Source organism: Cygnus olor, chromosome 1 (genome assembly GCF_009769625.2).
Source record: "Cygnus olor isolate bCygOlo1 chromosome 1, bCygOlo1.pri.v2, whole genome shotgun sequence".
NCBI lineage: Eukaryota > Metazoa > Chordata > Aves > Anseriformes > Anatidae > Cygnus > Cygnus olor.
The window spans coordinates 44,072,851-44,100,125 of NC_049169.1; the positions used below are offsets into that span (position 1 = coordinate 44,072,851).

Consider the following 27,275-nt stretch of genomic DNA (forward strand, 5'->3'; position numbering starts at 1 on the left):
TTTCTGACCCAGTAACCCTCAGGAATACAGTTTTCCTGGGATTTTTGCTTTAGGGAAGGAGTCAAGAGTTATTTTGGCAAATGCTTGTAAAGTGTACAGCCTTTCAGGAGCATGGGTTTTCTCTGAGGAATTTGACTTTCTTGTTGGAAGGAATTTTGCCAAGCCTCTATAACCTGGTAGAAAGCCAAGGCTTTTGTCTGAGCTCTCTGTTCATCACCTGAATGTACAGGAGGTCATTCTGATCTTGTATCTCTCAGAAGAAATACTGTTGAAGATAGTATTGTCCTTTAGGAGAATGTGGCTATGTTTCCCAGCTATTGCATGCTGTATTGTGCTGCAGATGCAAACCTGGGACCAGGTTTTGCCACACAGAGTGACTTTTATTATTATCGTTAATGTTACTGTTTTGTTTTTTTTAGAGGGTGTATATGCAGATATCTTTGGGTTGTTCCTTTTGTGGATTCTTTATAGAAAGAGAAATATGTATCATCTGCTTTAACAAGACTGATAAAGCACGCTGTATGGGAGGGTACCTGAAAACCAGCTACTGCTGTGCTAAGATGCTCGGGGTCTTCTTGCTAGCGCACAAAATCCCAGTGCATTTTCCTGAGACTGCTGTCTGCAGGGAACTTTTAAGAGAGGGCTTATTTTAAAGCTTGCTTGTCCTAAGTACTCTGATGCAGTGATGTGGTAAGGTTTCATTCTACCAACAAAATTCAGTGAGAACCGTTGCAAAACATACTTCCCATGGCTACAGTGGAGTTTGAGAGACCTGTGGTATGTCAAGTGTGCTCACTGGCCACCTAATTACAGGGTAGTATCGCAAGCACTAGGCAGGTGTGATCCATTGACTACAGCAGATTACATTAGCTGTGGGTGTAGCTCACAAACTTGCAGTTTTCCAGAAGATGAGCAAACTCAAAATCAACTGGCCTGGTAATGATCTCAGGGCATCACGCAGGAAGGAGGGAACTACCTGAAAACTCTGCTTCATGTTGTGATGAGATGAAGCCCTAAATTTTCAGGGCATCTGACCATGAAATCCACAAGTCCTGCCCATGGCTCAACTTGGCAACTGTAACTTCTCTCTGCATGTGAGTTCCTACTCCTGTTCTCTATCCTGACAGGTACCTCCTAGGGTATTCTTACTGGTTCTTAGTAAGATCCCCTGAACAGGAGGGATCCATATGATCCTAATGTACATAGAAGTATTGACTTTTGGAGGAAACAGAGCATTAAGAAGCAGGTTTCCTTCCAGGCCTTCAATGGCACTTAACCGAATAATTCATAGCTCTCTGTCATCCAGTAGTCTGGTTATGAAGTAGAACTTAAGCTGTCAAAAAGCTGTGTCAGAAATGTTTCAAGGAAACACTAGTCTTCTGAGAAGGAATGTGCTGACTCCCTGATTTCTACTGAGATCAGAGTAAAGTTGTCCAGATCATTTATTTACTGAATTTCAAAATAAAGGCAAAATTGTGAAATTAAACTGCAAAAAAAGAGTATTTGTTACATCTCAGGTTAGAGGATTTAAGCCTACTGGCTAGTAATGATGTACACCAGCATATGCATTATGATACAGCTAGAGGGCCTTGCACGTCCTTGCTTTTGCTGAGGCTCAGCAAGCAGAGGATGGTCCGTAACTGCAGAGTCCATCCCTGTTCCCTCAGCAATTTTGAATATTCTTGCCAGCATGCTCAAACATTACTGCTGCAGTTTCTTTCAAGTTTCCTACTTTCTGCTTTTTCCCTTTCAGACCCACAGTAGCACTGCAGGGGTACTGGCAAGGGGAATGAGTGTGAGCAGTAATCTCTGCTCTTGCAGAATGATTTAACCACCTACGCTTGTTTCCACACTAATCCTAATCCTCACTTGAACCCTGCTCATCATTTTAGTTTTCTGTTGAAAACATCTGTGCAGAGCTGCATGCAGAACATCTCTGTGAACCTCTGGAAAGGAAGAGTGGCTCTGAGCTAAATGCTTGGACACCTCTTGACTTCAGTGTCTTGTTCAGACTGAGCATAAGTACTTTGTTGCTGGTGAGTTTCTGCAGAGCAGTGAACTTAAAATGTAGCATTTGCTAACATGTAACATGCCATGTAACAATGCCATGTAACATTTGCTAACAACTGTTGAGTGAAGCTCTGCTCATTTGGAGGGATAAGAAATATGATGACAGAGACTAGGTGGGTGCTGTTTTTGCAGGACATGTCTAGTAAAAAAAAAATAAATAAACGGATACAGCCAAACAAGAATTCCCCTGGCTGTGCAGTCACTGTTTGACACTGCCCCACTGAGTCATTTCCAGATATGAGCCCTATTAAGCTGATGAAATTTCCCTGTTTTCCTTGGACAACAGGGAGAAGATTGCAGTTTCCAAGATCCCCATCCATTTGGATGGAGCTCTTCTTGAAGAGTTAGTTTTGAACCCCATTTAAAAAAGGGAATCTACCATTTGGACCCAAGCCACAGTAGTTTGGGTAGTGACCTGCTTTCTCTAGGTGAGCCACAGTCTTGTTAAATATGTTGTATTCTGGTCTCAGGTGCTTATTCAGGGGAATAGCACATTCTCCACTGGCACCAGCAAGCTCATGAGTTTTGCCAGATCATTTCTTGCCTCCCAGCTCCCTCCAACATCTGTCTAAAACCTGAGGGTGAGCAGAGGAAAAGCATCTGATGCACTTTATGACTGTGGTATCTCATCTCCGTTGTGGGGTGTACCTTTGCCTAGTACCTAGGAGAGATCTGCAAGTGAAAAGAAGGCAGCTGGCAGGAGATCAGTCATGGTATGAAAAGCAGCTGCTGGTGGGATTAAGAAAGCTAATCCAGAGAAGGCATCTCCCTTCCTGTTGTTTGTAGCCCAGAGCACTGAGCATCTTAGCCTGGAGCTACTCTCATCCCTGTGAGGTGATGGCTAGGGCTCTTGTCCCTGACTTCCAGACTATGCCACTGCACCTTTCTGACTTTGAATGAACACAAGGACCCTTTAAAATACCAGAAAAGTTGATGCCATCTGGTTGAGAAAGCAGCAACTACGTCTTGAGGACATCCATGTGCTTTCTGTCCCCCCCATTCTCATACTATTCAGTGTGATAACTCCCCAGAGAACACTATGGCTCAGATTTCAAAAAAAAAAATCAATGAAGCAAGCCAAAATATTAATAGTGTTATGAATGAAGTTCCAGAATCTGGAAACTTCAGTTTTCCAGTGGTGTTTGGAAACAGAATCTAAATGGCTCAGACCCTGAAGATGCAGTCAGAAGTGCTTGCTTTTATTTCTTTCTTTTTACAGGAAGAGTCAGGTTCATTGAAAGGGGAGGAAAAAAACACAAAGCAACAAGATTGAGAGTAGTTGATAAAAATGGGAAATGGGTTTACAGAGGAAAATATGTCACTGTTATCTCTCTGTACAGTTTACCTAAAGGGCAATTTCAATTATAGAAGATTCTCATACATAGTGGAAAAACGAGGATAACACAAGAGGACATCAAATATCTGCTGATATCTCTAGGCTTCATCTGGGTTTTATTTTTGTGGATACCTTTGTCCTTAGTAAACCTGTCATATGTGTTTAACTTTCCTTTGTCTCAAGGGTGCCTGTACCTTAAGTCATAATGGTGTATGTTGTCTCTGGATAACTGAGCTAATAGTGGTGTATCATGGAGGGCACACTCCATGTATTATGTATTATAAAAGTACTGCGGGATGAAACTTGGTAAATACTAAGTCCTGGAAAGAAATCCACTTGTTTTCAGCTCATCTTAGCTTTGCAAATTATTTGAACTACAGAATTCATTCGACTTAATTCTTGGAGTTGCCACTTACTTTGAGTTGAGTTTTATCTCAGCTTAAGTTGATTTAAAAAGGAGACAAAGCTATTCAGTTTATTTTGAAGTAGGTCACTTGGCACTGGTATCCACATGGGAATTAAAGCTCAGTTCAAACCACGGTTGTTTAACAGTTTCATTTTTGGTCTCTGGACAAGCACTCATCTTGTTATGCAGCAGCTTACCTCAGGAGTAGTCAGTGTCGTGGTATAAAACAGGCTGACAGAGCCAAGTTTAGAGTGTTTCCCTTCTTGTCTGTATTTACTTGAGAGAATTCTGCTATGGATACTCTTTACTTATTGCCACTCTCTTTCTGTTTCCAAGAATGAAGCAGTAGGACCCACAAGCTGTCAGGGTGCTCTGCCTGTTCTACACTGACATATCATTAGAGAACAGGTGACTGCAAAGTATATTTTCCTGGATCTGATTTGAGATTTTGGGATTTCAAAGAAATCTTGCTGAAATTGAGCCCTTAAACATTAATTTTGCTAGAAGGAGGTCTGCCTTTTTGATGAGGCAGGACTGGATTGTCTTTCTGGCTGTCACAGGTTGCTGACCTCGCTTTGTTTGCAAAATGTATTAACGAGGCTTGCTGTACAAGATGCTGTAGTGGGACACAACTATTATGGTATTATACAAAGATTTTAGTATTGTGTACTCTTTAAAGAGCAATGCTGTTAAAAGCTTATTGACAAGAGACCAGGTTCTGGATAACTTCTCCATTGGTAGCTCAGTTAACAACCTTTCTTCCCCAACCTGGTGACTGCCGGCCCTGTATCCTTCTGGAGAATCTCAAAGTCAAGTTATTTCTGCTTTGTAAATAGTTGCCAAGCTATCCATGGCATTATAGCTGACCTTTGCAGTTCTGTATACCACCTCCTGACATGGGATCTGCAATTGGACCTAATGTTTCTGTTGGCATATAACCTGGAAAAGAATCCTGCTCTGAGAGTCATGGTTGTGTTGAGTTTTGCAGGGCTGTTGCATGTCACAGAGAAGAGTAGGTAGAACTTTCTCTTGTATACAGGAGTTGGCTTGTAATCTGGGAGGTTCCCATTTCTTAGAGATGCTTTTCAGAATAGTTGGATTGGAAAAGATTGAACTAAGTAGGAAGACTTTTCTGTTTGGTTTGTTTATTCCAGAAGAGATCCTTTTCTTTGGGAAAAAAAAAAAGAAAGGTTGATGATCCATTTAAAAAAAAAAAAGCTGATGAAGATCTGTTTGTGGAGCTTGTATTTTTGTTCTGTTTTTGTCGTTGTTTTTGAAGGAATTTGTTAGGAACAAACACTTGCTAGCCATTTATACTATGTATTCACCAAAATAAGACATTGCTTGACATTTGAAGGGGAAACTTCCAAGTGGAAAAGGTTGGGACAAACCTGAAGCAAATGCTCTAGACAAAGCAGGTTGTGTGTTGAAAGCATGGCAAGTGAGAAACTGTGCTGGCAGGTGGGCTTAAAATACTTGCAGAAGTTGCCATCTCACCTTTAATATTTTTACGGCTTTATTTAAAATGTCCAGGCACATACCCAAGCCAAGGGGATATAAATGAGTCTCTATTTTGTTCTGTGAATACAACAAGGGTTGAGAGATAACAAATCGTTGTCTTGTTGTTTAAGGCTTTCTAGTGTCCTTGGATGACTTTTACATACTAGGCAGTGGCTTGATAATGTTGCAGACCACCAACAGTGTATTCAACCAAACCCTCATTAAGCAAGTGGTGCCTGAATCCCTGTTTGCTTGGCAGAGGGTCCGCATTGCTAACATGATGGCAGATGGTGGCAAAGCTTGGGCAGAAACCTTCTCGAAGTGCAACTCTGGTAAGTACACTTTCATATGAATCTTAAATGAAAGGATGTGTTCCTTCCCATGCCCTGATCCCCCTTTCCTTCCCCAGGTAGGGCATGTAACTCTTTGCTCTCACACCTAGGGACCTACAACAATCAGTACATGGTGCTAGACCTGAAGAAGGTCAAGCTGCAGAAGAGCCTTGATGAAGGTACATTGTACATTGTTGAGCAGATCCCAACCCTTGTGGAATATTCCGATCAAACAAATGTTCTACGGAAAGGTAATAGCTCCTACAGCATTTTCTGGCTTAGGAGAGCCATCTCTTTGTGCCAGCCGACTGTGCTTTGTACCTGGGGAGGGCTTGTTGAACATTGCTGCTGAGATTTGAGTTAGAAAGCCTTGTGTGAATGTCCCGCTGATGCTATATCAATAACACTATTCACCTCTCCTGCCTGCTGTGGCAGAAATATGGTGAGTGTCTGTATTTCTTAGAAGCAGGGGAGGGAATAATAGACTTCACCTTCTTTCTTTCCTTTTTTCCTTTTTTTTTTTTTCCCTTTGGTAATATTTTGCCCAGTCTTCCTGTGAGGAGGAAGGTGAGGTCTATTTGCAGCCTTGCTGAATAACTGTGATGCTGCAGGGAGCTTGGTGAGTGTGTTGCTGTATAAGGAGATGAGTTTTTAAATTGAAGAGAAGCTTTGCACTAGATTTAGCTCCTGAACTTATCTGGAGCTCTGTTATCTAATAAACATGTGTTCTTCAAAGGATTCCTTGATCACCCAGCAAGACTAGCAATAAGTTTTTGGAAAACAAACAAAAACCTAGGTGAAATAAAACACCCACTGTCAGGTTACGTTCACAAGTGGTTTATAGACATATTATGCCAGCATCCAAAAGCCTGATTTCTTTCCACAAATTTAAGCATGTGCGTTTGTGTCCCTTCCTCTAATCATGTGCTGAGGAGTTAAGTTGACGAGAATTGCTCTTTATCATCAAGATCACCAGAAATGCATTTACATTAGCAGCTAGGGTTGCTTCTCTATGGAATTTTTCCTTGTGTCTGGGTGCTTGGAAGAGTCTAGCTTATTTGAGGCACTGCTGCAATGTCAATATGGTCTTGAGATGTTTCATACCAATAATGTAGAAAAATCCCCTCCCTCCCCTTTATGCTTCTCTGGCTCCTTTATCCATGGAAGATACAAAAGCAGGCCATTGCATTTTATTTTCTAGTATTTTTATGTGGTTCAGTGGTGAAATGCCTTGGGCTCCTCTGCAGTGTGTCGTGGATCGTAGTGCAGACAACCAAGCTAAAGAAGACATTTCTAGCTCTTGCACTTGAAGCAGCACAACCATGTCACAACAGTGTGACATCTGTGCAGGCAGGCCAGTCTTAGCGGGTTCCTTTTCAGCAGTGACTCTGTAAAATTGCTGTGTGGGATTCCCTTAGGGCTGAGTCTGGTGGGGGCTTGGACACCCACTAACCACTTATTCCCTCCTAAGAGATCTTGTGACTGCTCTACGTGGGAAAGTGGTGACACACATTAGAAGTTTGATGATGTTTTATGTTTACTGTACGGCGCTTCCCAGGTGTGTAAATGCACCTTGTGTGCAGCAGAAGTCACCCAGTCTCCAGAAGCTTAAACGTTTAACAGCACTCAGGGTGGGCTGAGCTCTGCAGAAGTGCTGCCTTAGAGACCTCAGCTGCTAAAAGTCAGCGCTGCTTCTGTGAGCACCAGTCTTGGACTCCTCTATGCCACCCAGGACACCAGGGCAGGGGCCCTGGGGGGATTTGTCTGTTCCCGGATGCTCAGAGCAGCCTGGGTGAAGGAAGCTGCCTTTCTCAAGCACAGTGCTGGCTTACAGCGTGTGGAGTAGCAATCCCTGGCACACTCCATAATTGCCTTGTAGCTGGTATCAAAACATCTCTCACCACACTGGCCTGGTCGGAGAGAGCAGGCATCTGTTTGCACCACAATCAGTTTTCTTAAGTTCTTTCAGGCATAAACCTAGGAACAGCAGAGAATGAGAATTGAGTCCTCAGGTGAACAAAGGCAGCCATCACTCTAGTATGACCTGTATCTGGAAAACAAAAACTTCTTTTATATGAGTTTGCAAATGGAAAGATTTTTATGGCTTTTGTCAGCTTGTCTGTTAGGCCAGTGCAAGTGACTTCTAAAAACCAGGAACCTTTTATGTTGCCCCTTCCAGGCAACAATGTCAAGGTGCTTTCTGTATGTTGATGAAGAAAACTCAGGAACCCTCTAGAGGAAGTGGAGGAGGGCAGTACTGGCTCCAGCTTAGGGACAGGGCACAGGAATGGCTACAGTTCAGATGTTTCCTGATGATGAGTGAGTAGCGCATCCATTTCAGTATCAAAAGCACCATTTCCAAACAAAACTTGTGATCTCGGTCTCTTCCACCACGCGCTTCTCATCTTTTCACTGCCCTTCCTCTCAGCACTGCTGAGATCCTCCCTCTGGGCAGAGGAAGGTATTGTCTCAGAATACTATTGCTGTCTTCATACCATCCCCTGTCCCCCTTCCAACATTACATCACCGTTTACTCTTTTCTCCTCACTGTTCACACTGGCAGACCTAACAGGCAGGTTTCACTGGCCCGTTTCAGCCCTTGGTTTAAGCCTGCCTTAGGTTGGATGCTGCACTGTCTGTGTGGGATTTGCAGTCTTGCAGGGCCTGGGACACAGAAGAGCTTTTTCTGGAGGAGAATTTGAAATGACTTCCTCTGTTTTAGCAAAATGCCAGCAGACAGGGTACTCCCACCTCTGCTGCGTGCTGAGCAGGAGCCAAGCTAGTAAGGCCTCTGCTCAGGCAGCTTTCCAGTGCTGATGCTGTCTGCGTATCTGTCCTTCAGGAAGTTTGGTTTGTGTGGGTGCATCTTGCTCTCAGTGAGTCTCAGCTGACTGACTTGAGCATTTTACTATCAGACTCCTCATGTCGTGCTGGGCTGATGTTAATAAATGGAGTGCTGCGTTTACCAGTGTTGAGATAGTAGGTCTCTAAGCCAGATTCTTTCAGAAGCAACGTTCCCTGTTGACAGTGGGAACGTTTGTGCTGTGGAAGGGAGCTGAAAGCATGCTGCTGTTGGCACTGGCTCACACTGGGACTAGCTCATGGTATATAGTCTCTGCCTAAAGACTCCTTGATGCCTGCCTTGAGGAGTGTGTGTGGGGAAGTATAGATATCTAGTGCATTTCTCCTAGGTCTTGTGGTACCCAGATGGTCTCCTGGCTCAACACAAGTTTTTTTCTTCCTAGAGTAGCCTTGTTTCAGACAGTTATATCGCCTGCCCAAAACTCTCTGGAGTTCTGGCTGGTAATCCTGCAGAAGTGCAGGATTGACACTTGCTCTTGGAAAAGTTAGGATGGGTCTTTGCTCTCTTGAGGTCAGTTGCTTCTTATCCCTCAAAGGCTGATGGGGGACAGATGTGCACTTGTCACTCTCTCTTGTTCCATGGTTCCTGTTTGTCTGTCTATCTCCAGGTCTTTTTGTTGTTGTTGTTGTTGTTTTTGTTGTTTTTTTCCCCCCTTCCCTGGGGCCTCTTTCTATCTGCTGTTTTTGGACCTTCATTATGTTATTAAATTTGTGTTTGTTTAGGAGATTTTATATTCTTTTCTAATTGTCAACTGCCCTCATTGCTGCTCTGTGTGGTGTCTGTGTTTGTCCCTGGCAATTCAGTACGGTGCATGACCCCCTCGGTGAGATGGGAGGAGTGGAGAAAGGGAGTGCATTCAAGTCTTTTGCAGGGAAGTTTGGTGGAGGGAAATGATCTTCCGCTGCTCTCAGGCTCAGAGGAGTGTAACCTCTGCAGAAGGGCTGTGGCTGGTCTGTGTGTCCACCTCAGGCTCCTGCAAGTCTGATCTTGGCTGCTTTGCAGGATGAGTCCTCGGTGGAAGTCTAGGGGCAGGCTGGGCTGCCTATGCACAGTCCCCAGTGGTGTTATGCAGGGTGTCAACCCCAGTTGTTCCAGTGACTGTTGCCTTATTTTGTTGCTTTCAAACCAGTTGGACCTGTTATTCCTCGAAATGCTGTTAAGGTGATGTGCTATGGGAAATGGTTTATTTTGCTTTTGTTGATATAAACAAGAGTGTTCAGCTTTTCCAAGTGATTAACAGGTTGTTTTGTGTCTCCGGCAGGTTACTGGCCTTCGTACAATATCCCTTTTCACGAAAAGGTTTACAATCTCAGTGGGTATGCAGAATATGTTGAGAAGTATGGCCTGGATTTCTCTTATGAGCTTGCTCCAAGAGCAAAAATCTTCCGTCGAGACCAGGGCAAAGTGACCAACTTGGAAGACATGAAGTACATCATGAGATACAACAGTAAGAAATACACTTGTATATTGTGGAGCTGATCTTAGTAAAGCAGTATGATCTTTACTTTTTTGTTTTAGTGGGGAACTGCAGCTTTACTTACAGATCAGAGTTACATTACCCTAGGTGCAGAGTATATACACAAAACAATAAACAAAAAATAACACAAGCTTACCCTCTAGGTAGGAAACAAGGCTAAAAATTACTCTTAACAGAGAGAGGCTGGGTTCCCTTCAGAATAATGTCCCTTGGGCTAGCTGTGTGAGCTTTGCAAAGAGCTGCTGACACTCCAAGAGACTGAGGACTGCTGTTACCCTGCCACATGTACAACCTACAAATCTTGAAAGCCTTAAATCCTAAGCAGCAGTATGTCAGATCAGAGAATTTGGTGTAAAATTTCAGGTCGGTTTGGTGCTCTTCCCTCCCTCCCTGTTCAGGAAGGGTGATTTTTAGTAGGTAATGTTCTGATCTGCTTTTCCCTGACAGGGTTCTCCTTAACCGGATTAAAAACAGCTTAATTAACTTCTGGCTAAGCCCGTCTTTAAGTGCAGATAGCTTTAGATGCTATATTTTGATTCCCAATTACAGGGAGCACTCTGATTACTGGGCTTGGGGTTTGGGAGGCCTCTCCCAGGGTGGGGTATTGCTGCTGTTTGGGCTGTGAGTAGCAGCATGCTCATAGATGTTGAGGCTTGTCCTTCTTCCCCTTCTAGCTCACAGCTACTGCAGTGGGTGTTTGAAGGCTTTGCTCCTTGCCACTTATTTTAGTCCAGAAGAGGAAAAGAAAGGACCTCACTGCTATACTCTTCCCGCCCCCCCATCCCTTTCTCTTCCACTTTTCTCTCCTCACAAAGTTCCCACAAGCTTTTGTCATGCAGAATTACAAATGTTTGTGGTTACAGGTTGGTGGTGGTGCCCTGGGAGGCAGAAATAACTGTATGGATTTGGATTAGGAGCTTGTCTACTTAATGTCCCATTTTGAGCACTGATTTTCCAGTTAGTACCTGAGGAGGAGCATGAAAGCAGTGTGACAGACTGTTTCTGCCAGCACACTTAGCCAGCATTTAGTGGTTTGGGGACTTTGCTTCAGTAGTAGAAGCTTTGGGTGAAGGAAATAATTTGATTATATTTCTTCCCTCCCTGCCACGTTTCTCCCCAGACTACCAGCGTGATCCTTATGCTGAACACAATCCTTGCAACACCATTTGCTGCAGGGAAGACCTGAATCCTTCCTTTCCAGTGCCTGCAGGCTGCTACGACTCCAAGGTAAGTAACCTTATTCTCACTATCTGCTGAAGGTTTGCTGCAACCTGTTTGTGCTCTTCTCAAACCTGTGGCATATTTCCCTGCGCTAGGATGGGCAGGGCCTGTTCTCTTTTTTCGTTGTCCCAGTGCTTGATGGGGAATGATGTCCATGGGGACCTGTGGTGTTTAGGGATTAAGTCCCAAGGCCTTCCAGAAGGAGGAATGTAAGTGAAGGTTGAAATAAGTCCTCACATCACTTGGAGGATGGTGGGGAAGGTAACTGTTGCACAGCCCTGGCCTCCTGTTTATGGGAGCTGTGTGCGTGCCTCCCCAGAGCCCACAGGAATGTGTCTTTGTCCTCATTTTAGTTTTACCTTTTCAGAAGCCTGGCTTTCTAGTGAGTCACCTTGCTCCAGGTCTCCACCTTTCTGTAAAACTGCTTTGAGCAAAGTTCCCCAAAGGTCACCCTGCTTTTTGGGTGAGAAAATCCTTAGACCCACTGTCCTGGAGAAAGCAGCAGTTTTTCTAGGCAGTTTGTACAGTATTTTCACTGTGAAGGGCAAAACGTGTGCACACAGCTGACCAGTCCTGGTGTGCTGGTAAGTTGTGCAGTGCTTTATCCCATGGGGACCAGCCTGCTGCTCCTATGGGTAGTTTAATTGCTCAGATGGGCCCTGTGGAGGCTGCTCTGGCACTGCTAGTGCTGAGCATCTCCTCTCAGCTTGGCTCTTAGGCTGCCTACCCAGACTTTTCGGGGCACCCAGACACAGGGAGGACTGTCCTGAGGGCAGACTGACTGCCTTTCTCACCCTGCATAATGCAAGGGCTAGAGGGCAGCGTGGACTTGGGCTGCCCTTCAGCACTGGCTGTTTGTGGCTGAAGATGCCTCTGCAGGGGAGGAATGCTGCCTGACCAGCATGCATTTCCCATTGCTCAGTTTCTTTACCTTATTGTTATCAAATCTCCCCGAGCTGTTCCTGCCCTGGGATGGGTGCATGTCAACCACGCAACCATATTGCCCTGAACTCCTGTCCTCTGTTACAGGTATCAGATTTCCGCCTGGCTTCAGCATTCACAGCCACTGCCATCAACGGCCCCCCCGTCCAGGGTGGTCTCCCTGTCTTCACCTGGAGACGGTTTAACCACACACGCCACCAGGGCCTGCCTGAGTCATACAACTTCAATTTCGTCACCATGAGGCCAATCCTGTAAAATCAGCATTGATATTCCAAAATGAGATTTTTTTTTTTTTTTTTCATGGAAACTTTCATTCCTGTGTGTAATAAATCCACCTGGATGTACCCGTCCCTGTGCCTTGCCTGCCTCCCCCTGTCCTGCCTGCTGGGTGCTTTGCACAGAGGTGGGCTGCAGGGCGGCCCTTTGACTAGGATTGAGGGGAAGTTGGCATGTCACTGCTTTTTGGTGATCTGAGCAATCATCACAGCTACTCCCAGGGGGTGAGTGAATGCAGTGTGACCAACTGAAGTGATCTGTCTCTAGGCATGGGACCTGGCTTTTCAGGACTGTGCCAAACCAAGTAGCTCTGTCTCTGTGCCAGCTTGATGTTTGCCTCGTCTGAGCAGTGCCTGAAGCATGCACTGCAAAAGTGCTTGTCGTCTGGTGATGTTCCTAGTGAAGAGTCACAGCTGTGTTCTCCACAGCAGGTAACTGAGCCTGTTGTTTACAGGGCCCCCCTTTCAGCGGCTTGTGCGAGGTTTCCTTTGTTGTCTCACTGACGTAGCATGCAAAGGTGAGGCATTGGGAGGCAATGAAGGGATGCGGTCAGTGAGTTCTGAAAGCAGCCTGATGCTCCTGGACCCCCCCGGGCTGCAGTGTAGCAGCAGGAAAAGGTAGGTAAGGGTGTGTGTGTGTGGCAGAGGTGTTGTACACATACATGTGTGTCTGTCCAGTTGTTCAGTGACATTTTTGCCCGCTCCCAGTGGAAGGTGACTGGGAGGGCTGGGGCTGTATGTATTACTGTTAGCTGTATGTTGACACTGAGGAGTCACCTGGGCTGTTTTGTGCTGGATGTTTGTGTAATTAAGAAAGCAAAACAGAATAAACAGCTCTTTCCTCGTGGCCTTGACAGTCCAATCTAGTCAGTGCACAGTACTGCCCTGTATTATGAAGGCAGAGGATGAGCAGTGTGAGGTTTTGGCAAGCCTTTGGAGTTTCTCATGTGATGGAGAAGGGAGTGGGTTACTCCAGTGTGGTGACACACTACCCTAAATATTTGGCTGTCACAGTAGGGCTGACTTCTGCCAAATTGCAAGGGTTGACCAAAAGTTTTTGTCTGAGGCTCAAATTCGAAGCTCCGAAGCTTTTCTGAGGCTCAGCATTGGAGCAGGGAGTGAAGTGATTTGTTTGCTGGAGCAGGAGGAGGTAAGTGAGGCTGCAGAGAACATCCCTGCTGTGTGCAGGGGTGGGTGGGGTAGAGGGGCAGGAGAGCACTGTGAAAAGTGACTGTCACTGCCAATGTACAGAGCTACTTTTTGCACTGCAGTGCAGTCTGTTGTTGGGTTAAGCAGCTACCATGGCTTATTAATTTTGCTGGGCACGTGCAGCTACACCATAAGCATATACATTGGTGTACATGGTGTACATTGGTGTACACTTTCAGCTGTTCCCCTGCTGGAGGAGTGAATGTGGCATTCCCTTGATGCCATAACAGATGGTAGTGCTGTGTCAGTGCCTGCACCCAGAGGTAGTTGTGAGGAGGACCCCCCCCCCCCCCCCCCCGCACAGCTGTAAGGGAGAGGATGCTCTGCCTTCCATGTGTTACTTACCTTGTTGTTGCTTGGAGCTTGTGGACATGGTTACTGGTGGCCCTTGTTCAAGAGTAACTTGCCCTCTGCCTGGTTTGTCAGTTTTGTGAGCCCTCACTGTGATGCTTATTGCAGGTTCTGGCCTTTCAGGGCAGCAGGCTTAATGCTTTTGGGATAAACACCAAATATGAACAGGTCACTGCATTCTTCTTACTGTACTGCCCCATGTGCTTCCTTTGGCAGCAGGCCAGCTGCAACCACAGCAGCTGGGGTCCAGCTTCTGCTGCCAGCACAACACCGTCAGGGAGCAGAGAAGGCTGTGAGTATGGCTGCGCTGACCTATAGGGCAGGGTGCGACAGTGCTGACAGCTTAATTCTCAGGCAGCTGAACAGTGAAGAGCTCTCACTCATCATCTCATCTCCCTCTACAGAGCTTATTTTCCAAGGGGAAAAATCAAAAGGTATGTGCTAAGCAAAAGGTTTGTTGCAAAAACAGTCCTGTTTTTCACATCCCCCACATGCTTTTTTTTTTTTCTTTAATGTCCTGTGGTTTTTGCCTTTTAAACTTAAGGTTTTTCAGGCTTGGCTGGTGGGGAGGCAGGCAGACTTCTTTTTTGTCTGATTTGGGGAGGGCATGGAAAGGTGGTAGTGAGGAATGTATCCCTTGCATGAATGTAAAGAAAGAAACTTGCTGTTGAGGCAATAGAGACCGCCTCCAGATGCCTTGTCGCCTCCCAGACACGTCCCCAGGAGTGTCGTATCAAATGTGAGCTCTTGCTTCCTTCACCACTCCCCTTTCCTGAAATCGAGCAATAGCCTCACCCCAGCCCACCCAGCCCCAGCCCGCCCTGCATGGCCTCAGCTCCCATGAGGGGACAAGTTCTGTCAGCAGTGTGCTCTGCTAGTAGCTGGAGATTGCCACCAGTTAGCCTGTGTGTGGGTGTCCAGGCAGCATTGCACAGAGCTCCCCGGGTAGTAACGGAGTGTGTTTCTGTGTCAGTGACCTGGTGCTGTGCTGCTGGCTCTGATGATTTCTTAGCCCCTTGCTATTTTACAGTTTCCATGCTGTTACATAACAGCATCACCTGCGGTCTGTGCACTTTGCGGTACACATGTCCTGCTCTGTGGGTGTAGCACCCCTTTCCAGATGTACCACTGAGTGCATGGCAAGGCTGCTCCGCAGCAAAACAAGGGCCCTTGATGTTCACACTTCCTTCCCTTTCTGCCCGCACAAGCTGCAATTACAGCAGTGCTGGAGCAGAGTGGTTATGCTACATTTTTATGATAAACGCAATGGTCAAAACTATGTGCAAGATGTAGACTCTAAATAGGCCATTTGAGAAACTCTCTGCACTCTCAAGTGTGATTGTATTCAGCCATCACTTACATGAGTCCATACTCTTTTGGTCAGTGACTTGAAACAAGTTTTAATAAGTGCTGTGAAACTACTTATTACCATCACCCATTGATCATGTGACCCTTGAAGTGTGGGCTCAGCACTAACTCAGGGCAGGCATGTCTGTGTCTCCCAGGTACTCAGTCTGAGTTCTCTGCCGTTCAGCAGCATTGTTGTGTTGGGCCCAAAAGGCAGCTTTTACCATAGTGCCTGTGGGTAAAGCAGGGCGTTGGTTCTAAGGCATGCGACCCAGAGTTCGATGCTACCCTGGCTTCTACCCATGCCCTCTCCCCACCTCTTGCTCCCCTTTTGTCAGAGGTTAAAGCCAGCCCTTTGGAGGGAGAGGGGAGCACCACCAGCAGCCCTGGGGCAACTACTGGGGGCAGGTTACTGGATTGCTCAGGACCCTCAGCCTCTCCGTTTTGCAAGGGTCTAGAAGGTGACTTCCTGAACCTCACAGCATTGCTTTAATTTTTGCTCCTTTGAGATGGCTGGGAGAGCAGCATCACGCACCTGACTTTCTGGGAAGGAGCTGGAGCTGCTCCATGTTCCTTGATCAAGGTGGCAACAAGCCTGCACCGCTGATGTGCCTGCACTGCCCCCTCCTCCAGGTGGCAGCATAGCTGAAGAGGATGAGCACACACGTGGCACGTTTGTCTCCTGAGAGGTCTGGAACTAAGCACAGATGACTCAAAACGTTAAAAACCCAGTAGTTTATTTCAAAGTATAAATTTCAGGCTTGTCAGACAAAACCCCACTACAGGTACCACACACACGCGCACGCATACACACGCACACACACAAATCTACAGTACATACAAAATGGGGGAGTGCTTGCAACTGCCCAGTTTAAATTGGACATTAAAAGCAGTCCTACATTTTTTGTATTTACAAGTCCAGCTGCAAAACAAAACAAGAAATCAGATTGAGTTGCTTGCAAAGACTTTTGCATGTTTGACTCACTAGTCAATAACTTACTACAGCTGAACAGGCCTCCCCAAACAGCTACTACCCAGTTACCTTATTTACAGCTATACCCCATTAAATTAAGACAGCACTTCAAATATATATATATATATATAATATATTAAAAAAAAAAGCTCAGCCTGCACAATGACAATGCAAAATAAAGAGGCATTTTAATGGGTGTGTAGAAGGTATGAAAAGGAAAAATTCATTCATTTGCTTTTTCTTAGGTGTCATTTTTTTCACTCTCCCCTCAGAAGGGAATACAGGCAGGGGCAGGGCTGGCTCTGTGAATGTCATTTGAACTCCTCCCTCCAGTGTTTGCACACAATGCCAACCCCTACCCAAACTAAAAAATATATATATATTTAATATCTTAAGCTTCTATTTGAAAAAAATCTGGATTTTTTTACTAAATGAAAATACTGAAGAGTTTATAAGAAGGCAGAATCACAGATTGACTGTACAGTGTATACAATAGTCTAGAACTGGGGAATGGCTGTTTGGGGAACAAGAACAGATTTGACCTGGTCCTACGTATAATACAGATTCTGATATATTGGACACTTAAGACAAACAGTGTAAAGGAAAAGGTGAAGGGATATTTTTGTTACAGTACAAAACAGTGTTCAGATCCTACTATTGGGCCCAGTCATGCTCCCACTGAAGGCACGAGGGGTTTTGCCATTGCTTTCAAAGGAAGCAGTCAGTATAAGACCCCTTATTTTTACAGGGAAGACACCGTGGGCATTTCCAGCCTTGTGCTAAAAACATAGGGGTGGGTGAGTGTCTTGGTGCTTGTGCTCAGTGATCTAACGTGGCAAAGTGCAGCACAAGTAATTACAGGAGAAAAGACCTGGGCCAGCTGCTACTCCCAGGGAAGCTGGGTTGGAGCCCAGAATTACACAGCCTGAGAGGAACTGGTCCCTGCACCCTCCCATTTTCTCAAGTTGCCATGCAGCTGCAGTAACAGATGCTATACCTACAGTCTGCACCCTTCCTAAGGGTTTAGTTATTTGAATCCAATAAAGCTTTTTAGACTTTTACTGAAATAAAGGAGGTCAGTGAAGCTGTAGCTAAGAGAAACTCAGAGGAAGATAAGGGCATTTTGCCACCAGTATGCCACAGTAGGGCTTCCCTTCCAACTGGAGACTGAACTAACTCGAATTACTTTCAGCCTGGACATCCACATGCCCATGTATTACACAAAGAAACCAAACCAAACCTAAAACAAAACAGAAAGGAGGGATGGAAAACACTAGTGTAGAATCAGTGCAGTGTTTTCCAAAACGTGGAGAACTAGATCCAAGGTAGTGCTGCTAAAATGTCACATACCCAGTGGCAACAACGCAAATCATAAGCCAGGAACAAATTTATACCAAGGTACTGAAAATAAGATGGAAAAACGTGCAGGGAAGGCATTTTGATAATGCCCCTTTTGGTTAGTCCTGAAAGTGGCCTGGCAGTGGGACTTGATGATCGCTGTAGGTCCCTTCCAACTGAACTATTCTATTCTACCACCTGAAAGTCACATAGAGATTTTTAGCATATTTAAAAATGAATTACTGGAAAACTTCAGCAACTAACATTTTTATGATGAGCCCACTCTAAAAGCACTGTGTTAATAGATCTGGACTGAATGTTCCTGGATATTTTGGTAATACTTTCAAATAAAGTCTATGAAATGAAGCCAATTCTTTTTGAATGTGTTATTGGCAGAAATTCATTTCCCCAGTATTTTTTATTTTTCCTGGGAGATTAAAGGATAAATTAAAAATAGCCACCCTACAACACTGGGAAAAGTGCCATTTGAGTTAAGGAACTAAGCAATACTCCTGTTTGTTAACATAAGGGGTAAATATTCACTGCAGAGATCTGGTCCACCATGAAAATAATTTTACAGCAGTAGCATAGTCCTCTCTTGGCGTGTGTTAACCAGCTACCTGCAATGTCTCCAAACTGAGCTAGACATCTGGAAGTCAAGCTAGGCTCCGTCACGTACTTTGCCACCACCACTTGCGTAAGATCCTGAAATTGGATCTTAACATCTCTGCTGCGATGAAAGAAGAGTCTGCTTTCACCCTACAACACTGATGGCTTCAGTCAGCAAATAGTAACTAGCTGGTTTGCTCTAGTCACAAAAATCAGCTGCACTTTGCCATACATAGCAGAAACAGATCTATTAAGCAAGAAGCCTGCTTTTACTCTGTTCAGTTGAGAACTACATCTTTCTTTAGTAAATAAAGATGAGTCCTCTCTCTAAAGATGCAGTCCACATAACCTCCAAAAACAGTACCAGATCATCCCTAATAATACCTCCATTGGAGGAAAGAGAGAAATTCTAACACAGGACTTTCACCCCCCATCTAACTCGAGCAAGACAAAGCTAGTAACAACCATGACCTAAGAGCAAGCACAAACTATAAAAAAGTTGATTTACAGATTGGGCTGGAATCAAAATTAAATAAGCAGCATAAGTTCCAGGTTGTATTCTAATATTTATTTTAACTTTCAAACTATAAAACCTCATTGTACTGATATGGCCAACGGCCCTTTGGTACCACCTCAAAGACATTAAAGTAATTGCCCAAGGAGGACTTAACAGCCATCAACTGGAAGAAATTGCGCTAAGCCTCTACTACAGAACTGGCTTTATAAGGACTCAACTTTCCATAAGTAGACTAAATGCATTATTAAGTAATTATTCCTTGAAATAGGCAGACAAAACATTTAATTAAACATAGAAAAATTCAAGGCATTGTTGATTATTGGCACCAGTAATACAGGGACAACTGTTATTCAAAGGAAGGGTAACACATTTTTCATACATGAGATTGAGTGTGAACCTTCTCTCATGATACTTGGGTTTAGACAGAATTTTTGCTCTCCCAGATCAATAAAACTGCCATACTTTAAATGCAAGTTTCCATACAGAGAATATTTGTTACTCACCTGACAGAAGTGACAATCCCAGCTATGTGAAGGAGTGCAGTAAAACAGTATAGACAAAAGTCTACAACGGACTGTCTTTCACCAATAAGGTTCTTGAAGGGAATACAACTGAAGAACCCATTATCTCATAGTTTATTTCACCAGCCATATTTGGGGATTTAATTATTCCTGCCCTTTTTCAACCTTGCTTTATATTTAAAAGTTTCTTGGTTTTACGACAGCCAGCATTGGAGTTGTGTGTGTTCTCTACAGTTTTGCCAGATGGTGAACTAGATTAAAAAACAAAAGAAAACCACCTTTCCTTTCTAAATTCACTGCTTAGTTCTGTTGGAAAGGAACAAGACTGCTGTCCTTGTTCTTATAAGTGCCAAAATATAAACCTTACATATCCTTTCTCGTCCAGGTGTGTTAGAATTTGGTTATGCAAAAAGCAAGTTTAAGATGCTGACAGGATAGTGGGGCAGATGTACCACTTTGTTTTCTCAACTCAGAAGCATCGTGAAAGCTTCTAGTAACATTTGCAGTTGCTCACAAGTTTTGGGCCAGTTTCTGAACTACTTTGGGTGTTTTAGCTTTTTGCAGAGGCAGACTGGAACAGAGAAGAGGACTGGGAAGCCAACTTCATATCTTTTTGTACTAACTGAACATCCAAACTGAGTGCTAACAAGTAGAAGCTTTCATGGTGCAACACCACAGAGGTTTCTTTGGCTGAACTGCAACATACAGCTTTCCCAAAAGAACAGGGAAAGACAGGTGGAAAATACTGTCTGTATATTCTAATGTTCTTCACAGGACAAAAACAACTACTCAATAATTACAGTGAGGAAAGGGTTGAGTGATACTTTAGATAAAAACGAATCCAGCGTCAGCAGATGTCATACTTCCTAGTCTTCACAGAAAAAAAAAAACAATCACTGTGGGTCACAAAGCAGTAATGAAAGGCTAGAGGGGTGAAAGGAGAAGTAACTCCGAGCAAATAAAAGAACACCACAAGGTACCTGGCTACATTTATTTCTGAAATTACTCTTTAAGGCACAAAATAAATCTAAAAAATAGGGCTGTGTGTATGAGGAGAGGGGCAGAGAAATTATCTGAGCTAGAGAGATAGGAATGCAGTCTCTACAATCCAGTTTCAGATCTGACCTAGGAATGCTCCCAGCGTGAGTGAGGGTAGACGGTGATAGTAGAGGAGAGCTCTTATTTAGGAGAGGCAGGAGGTAGTGGGACAATTTTACTTTCCAACACCTCCAAATTCACACACATATTGGGTCCCTGGCCAGACTAAAGTTCCCTTTCCTCCCCTCAGACAGCTGATTACAGTTTGTAAAATGAGAACGGACCACTCAATCTTCCAGTATGAAAGTGAGACCTTGAATCACCTTTCACATCACAGCCTGCTCACAGAGCGGTGGGGTGCAAGATGCAAATCTGTTCTTGCCCTCATGTTAGTGCCTTGATAGATACTACAGATGTGTATGCTTTGCTTCAGACAAACTGCAATTTATTATTTTGTTCCCACTCTGAAGCAGAATCCCAGGCATCCAAGGTGCCCTTGAATAAAAGGTAGGTGGAACAGCTGTCATGGGAGGGAAAATAAAATTTTCAAATGACCCATGACTTGAGCTATCCAGAAAAACAGGTTCTCTTGCTGCAGGTGAGACTTTATTTTTCTTTTGGTTCTCAATGCATGTAGTGTATCACACAGCCGTCTAAAATAATCCTGCAGAGAGTGGATTTAAAAATGAATTTCATGCATGGGATCAACCTTCCCAAAACCGGGGGTAAACTCTTGGTAGTAGGACAGGTTTAAAGGCTCCAAAGATCTCTAGTTTAACTGCTCTGGGAAGAGATCACATCTGTGGACTGGGGGTCACAGAAGGGTCCGAAACGTCCATAGATGTCCTTAGCCCGGACAGCAAAGTAGTATTTGCTGCCAGACACAAACTGAGTGAGAGTGCATGCCATAGGTAGGGGAAGGGCCTTCACTTCCCCTATCTTCTTCCACTGGGAAGGCATAGTGGCACTCGGGTCCTCGTGGTAAGCATAGAGATGGTAACTGTCCACACTGGCACAACTCCGGTCCACTTCCAAGACACTCCATGACAGCACAATACCATTCTGGCTCTGTACCCGTGCCAGCTTCAGCTGTGGCTTTTGAGGCAGAGAAGTGTTGGCAGCTTCAGGGGGCAGGCGCGGTGGCTGTGGTGCCTCCGGGAGTGGGGCAGGATGTATAGGGCGTGGTGGCTCCTAAGCAATATAAGAGCAATAAGGGAAAGATAAGAGTCTACAGCAGTGGAAGGAGGTTATAATTCATCATCCTCAAAGCAAACAGAAATAAATCAGCCTGCAATTACCCAACCATCATGACTGTGCAGGGAGCACACAGGCACAAGAGCAACAGCAAACGGCCAAAAGGCGTGGGACCAAGGATGTCAGAAGTCATTATTCACATATAAATCACTGCCTGTATAGAAGATCATCACCACAGCTACTTCCCTCTTTGCTTCCCACCCATGAGGTGATGGACTGTGAACACTGAGCCATTTACCAAGACTAAGCAGTCAGGTTCACAACCTGTTGGAGCTATTTTATATCTGAGCTGCTGTTCCCACATTACCCAAGACACCCCAGACATTGGATTGAGCTGGCAGTTTAACATCATCTTTTCAACAGGTAGGTCTTCAGCCAGAAGAGGAAGAACAGGTAATGGTACAACATGGATATTATCACCTTAAATTGATCACAAAATTTCAGCCTCGGTTTCCAGAAATTTTTGAAATAAAGGCACAAACGTAGCTTTCCATTGAAATTTTTTAGATTATAGAAACTTTCCTAGGACTACCATTTATGTTAGTTAACTTGAACTTAGGAATGTGGTTACGACAAGTATGACATTTTGTTACTCTCATGCCAGGAACTTCTTTTATCTGTGAATCTGAGATAATTTTTGTCCTCTCAATTTTGTGTGTGTGATATTGGCTTGATTTTTTCTTGTTATTTATCTCTGAGGAATGCATGAAGTTGAATGATGTCTAGATCCAAAGAGTGGTTAGCCATCTTGTTGGTAATATATTTACCATTTCAGGAGATTGCAAATGATGTCACTACCAAGCAACTGAGTATGCAGACAATGTATATATTCAATAGTCTCAATACCCAAACCATATGAAATTCCAGAGTAAATTCTGCAATACTTAGCAAAAAAGGTTTGAGGTGAGGCAGAAGGAATCAACCCAAACACTAATTAAAAAACAAAAAACAACAACTCCAAAATTTGGGAGTTGGCAACCTTAAAGATGTTGTCTGCATTGTGTTCTTCTACCTAAACTTTACAATCATCTGTACAGAAAAACTGGTCACAGAATCACAGAACGACCAAATGGTTGAGGTTGGAAGGGACCTCTGGAGACCATCTGCTCTAACACCCTGCTCAAGCAGGGCCACCTAGAGCCCAGGACCACGTCCAGGTGGCTTTTGGAGATCTTCAAGGAGGAGACTCCACAACCTCTCTGGGCAACCTGTGTCAGTGCTCCATCACCCACACAGTAAAGAAGCGCTGTCATCCAATTCATGACAAACAGTCAAACACATGAATTACATTTTCAAACCATGATAAAACTTGTTGTGGCAGCTCTTTTGTACCCTTGACTACACAAGTCACCTGCAGACAATTCATGCATCATTTTTCAATATGCAGTACTGGTGATCTGGAGAACTGTGGTGTAAGCTAACAAGATCACATATCTTTCGCTGTTCTTGGCAGAACTTTCTGTAGGTGATATAGTGGTGTTATACACGTAAACTATTTGGAAAGTGTCTACAAGACATTTCACTTTTCTGCAGTTCACACTAAGAAGCAATCTGAGACATGCTAATGCAGAGACAAGCCTGTAAATTGTTTTAACTCATTTCAAAATTACTGTACCTACCGCATGCACTTGTGGTGGTCGATGATGCACTGTAAGCTGAGGTGCTCCAGATCCAAGACTTAGTCCGTTGTTCACAACATACGCAGTTGTTTGAGGCATTCGTACCGTCATGCCTACAAGAAGCACAATGAATACACTCCTGGGTATTCAATACTTAAAATCAGCCAAACAGAACACTGGAAGCCTAACTCCTTGGTTCAGCTGGATGACACCAAATTTCAAATTGACACACGCTCCTCAAACTGCCACCAGACCTACTAATTACTGTACTAAAACAAAGCCACCTCCCCTTCCCTGAAGCTGTAAAACAGAGTAAGTACTCATGTCTGCAGAGGAGACAGAATAATGTTTTTATCCTTTGTAGCATGAAAGAAATGGGTGAGGAGGGGAGGTTGGGAAGATTCAGGGAGCTTGAGTATGAAAATGAAAATCTGATCACTTTGGGATTCAGATAGGAAAAGACAAATACTGTTGCAGCAGGATGTTATCAGTATTCAAATGCTAGAAGACTGTGCTGTGTGTGGCACAGAACCAGAAAAGATTAAGTCATTGTCCAAGAAGCTTGTTTTCCCTCAGAATGAACACCAATATGGATATGTACTCACAGGAATTACTTTACATGAAATCCCATAGCAAACTGACCTGGATGGCAGGAATAAACTAGGTAATTTTATAGCTTTGTACATAATATCCAGAACTTTTGCAAATGACCAAGTAGTCATTCATTTTATACTACGTCTTTCTCTCTTAAGTATTATTTTGTCCATTTAATGGTGGGACATGCATATTCTGTGAGCTCAATTTTTTTTCTCATTCTTATCAGTTGCCCAGCATGTTCTTCCGTCTAGAAATACAAAATCTGGGGCAACCTCCACTACTCCCTAGACCCACATTTGTATGAGATCCAAGCATTCTAATACTTCTGAATAGAAAGAATGAGTAGCTCACAGAGAGACACATTTCAGGAAACCATGGCTATTCTTTGATAATTTCTGTCTATGAATAGTCATTAAGTTATGACCATGGGTGATGAGTATCAGAAGTCTAAGTAAATCATGACTCTGAGACAGCTGAAACAGAGTGCTAAATCTTAGTGCTTTTAGAATGCAGTAAAAAGTAGTTAAATTAAAGTGCTGAACTCTAGTTAGCTGCTTCACATCTTTTTCCTATTAGCACATCTGTCTAAGAAGCTAATTAAACTATGCAAACTCCTATAGGATGAACAAGCATCAAAACTGGCTATTCCTTATGTATGAAAATCCTTGTGTATGAATATGTGCTGCTTTAGCACAGCTGTGATACTAAATTACATTACATTAAATTACATAAATTATATGAAATTAAAATAATCTGAAGAGAGATGGAGAGAAATACCTTAGGAACATATAATGTACAAATTTAATATTATTTCTGTCTGAGTGCATCTTTGTGAATATCAGGTAGACATACTACTTGGATGAGGTAGAAGAACAAACTACAAGTATGCAAAACACGTTGGATGAATTCTCAAAATTAATCTTCTGTATACACAGCATAGAGATCTTACTACTTAAACACCTGCTACTGACACTAAAGAATTTCAATGATAATATAAACCAACTCATCATCATCAGCATTTCTGTATAACAAAGATGGTAAAATGCAAGATGGGCTAAAAAGTGAAAACTCATGACAGCTAAAAGGGATCAAGGTACACAATTAAAATATACATGTATATATATATATATATATATATATATATTTATTTGCTATCACAGAGTGAAACATCTGCATCTGATATGCAATTGTAAAGCCTTGGAAGAAATCTGTATTCCAAATAATCTGGTCTTCAACCTGCTGAGGCTAACTATCACCTGTACCTCAGGACAAGAACACCAGATGGTTAGCCTCAGCAGGAGAAAATGTTGTTAAAAATAATTAAATAAATGAACCATTACATACTCAAAACTCCTTCCAAAACAACAGGTAGATTACACACGTTTGACTTGTAGTTAAGGGCAACAATGATGAAAACACAGCGTGGGTAGAGGTTACCCTTGCCTTTTAAGGCCTTTCACCAGCAGGAACACAAGATGTAGACATACACCTCAGAAGAAACTGCCAGTCAGAAGAACCTGAACTCCAGTCCGCATGGCACCATGGTATCAGAAGTTCAATGAATATGAACAAGTAGTCTGAGAGGAACACTCATTTCCTCATCCCAACACTTCACAGACATAGCTCAAGAACTGTCTGATCGAGTTCTGCCTCACTAGCACGGCTGATTTTTCACAGCCTAAGGCAATGCAGTTGAACCTAGTCATAAGGGATGCTTAGATTTAAATCGCTACAAACATACATGGATATTCTCTTTTCCAAAAACAAGTGTTACAGAACAATGAATCAATTATTTTATGCAGGCACAGTCTTACATTGTTCAAACACACAGTGTTCCAAGTCTGGCTTATACAGATGGTGTCTAAAAAATTCATTACCTGGAGGTCACATAAGTGTAGCCTCATAGTGCAACAGAACAGGGAAACATGTTTAACCATGTTGAATTAAACATAGTAGAAGTTGTGGGGAGCTAAAAAAGGCAATTAAAATCCACTGCTTACTAGCAAAATACAAACTATAATTTAACTTAAAGGCTTTTTATTGTGAACATATTCTATTCATTCCAGAATTTTTTGTTACTGCTATGGGAAGACACTGGTTACATTTGCAAATTCAAGAGAACCTTGCTGACATCTCTAGTCAAACTCAATCATGTATCAGAATCACATTAGGATGCCTGATATAAACTGAACTTTTAGACAGGAAATCAAATATAATTTAGTACATATGAATAGATTTTAATCTTACTGCATAATAACAAAATGGTCTCTAACTATCCTTCTACAGAAGGGCTGTGCTCATTACATTACTTTCTGCTACCTTGTGAAGCATTGGGCATGTCATCCAGAGATGCACAGCTGGCAGAGACAGTGCCTGAGATAACTTCATGCCATTTTTTCCTCATCTACATATCTACAGGGGGAATGATTTCTTAATGGTTTGAGATTTTCTCAAGTCCATTACTTGAAAAAAATAAGAAGAAGAACCTCTATAATTTGGACTAGCATAGTAATAAATAAATAAATAAATAAATCCATATCCATCAGGCAGAATGTATCAAGCTGTGCTGTGCTAGAATGGAATGTGTATGGAATAAAGAATCCCCTACCTCCAGTCTGTGGATTGACTGGCCTTAAATTTGGGCTTGGCATAACAGCTCCTCTTACAGGATTCTGAGGTGGTGGTGCAGGAATAGTGGTATAGACCACCTGATGGTTAGCAGGGGCCCGTGGTATAGGAAGTCTTGCAGCACTTTGAGTCACTGGTCGATGAGTTACATTCACTGTTGTCGGAGCTGGAAAAAGAAAAACAGACGACAACCTAGAATGGAATTCCACAACATGAAAGTGATATCTCTATCTCAGAGTGCATACCTCCTTTGGAAACCGAATCAGCTGAGTCATGCGAAATAAAAGCTGTCTCCACAAATTTCTATCTGCTTTTGGTAACGCAAAAAAGGAGAAAACAACCTAAGCAAATGGTAATTTTCACCTGAAATAATAATGCCAACATCTATCCAAATAAGAACAGAAAAGATAAACATAATATCCAAAATAATCAGACTGATGACTAAAAAAACCTATATTAAGTCCAAATACAATAATTAAAATCAAACCAAACAAAACATCCTCCCACCCCCTTTGCTTTAATAAATAAATAAAAATAAAGTTTAAAAAAAAACAGGATTTTTTACTATTACTAAGTCTGATCTGTATATAAAAGAAGTCCTGAATGTAAGGATAGCTGTAGAGAAGATAAAAGCCAACACTGAACACAAGCTACTAAGAGTCTGTAAAACTGGTCATAAGACAATTCTAATGCCATCTAATCTTCAACAATTATCTACAGAAAAAGAATTAAAGAGGATCTATGTTTCTTTTTCACATTAGGGAAAAAAAAAAATCACTGCATACAAAGCATGTTCCATATACTTCCAACTAGGTGTGGAACTTTATTGTCAGCCTTGTCATTCACTCTGCC

The 27,275-nt window shown here is 43.1% G+C and overlaps 2 protein-coding genes across 7 annotated transcripts in view; one reads left to right on the forward strand and one right to left on the reverse strand.

Moving 5' to 3' along the window:
- The window catches only part of PLBD1 (phospholipase B domain containing 1), a 37,261-nt gene extending 24,770 nt beyond the window's left edge, over positions 1-12,491 (forward strand). Inside the window, exons 7-11 of the mRNA XM_040555115.1 lie at positions 5,444-5,644; positions 5,755-5,895; positions 9,769-9,954; positions 11,105-11,211; positions 12,235-12,491. Coding sequence (XP_040411049.1) covers positions 5,444-5,644; positions 5,755-5,895; positions 9,769-9,954; positions 11,105-11,211; positions 12,235-12,402 — 803 coding nt within the window. The 3' untranslated portion in view covers positions 12,403-12,491. The remainder of the gene's footprint in view (positions 1-5,443; positions 5,645-5,754; positions 5,896-9,768; positions 9,955-11,104; positions 11,212-12,234) is intronic.
- Positions 12,492-19,033: 6,542 nt separating this feature from the next.
- LOC121069171 (activating transcription factor 7 interacting protein) overlaps positions 19,034-27,275 on the reverse strand; it is a 106,828-nt gene continuing 98,586 nt past the window's right edge. For all 6 annotated transcript variants that reach the window (XM_040555080.1, XM_040555049.1, XM_040555101.1 and 3 more), the window contains exons 13-15: positions 26,404-26,589; positions 23,199-23,311; positions 19,034-21,516 (exon numbers count right to left, since the gene is read on the reverse strand). In XM_040555080.1, the coding sequence (XP_040411014.1) occupies positions 21,100-21,516; positions 23,199-23,311; positions 26,404-26,589 (716 nt within the window). In that variant the 3' untranslated portion in view covers positions 19,034-21,099. The remainder of the gene's footprint in view (positions 21,517-23,198; positions 23,312-26,403; positions 26,590-27,275) is intronic.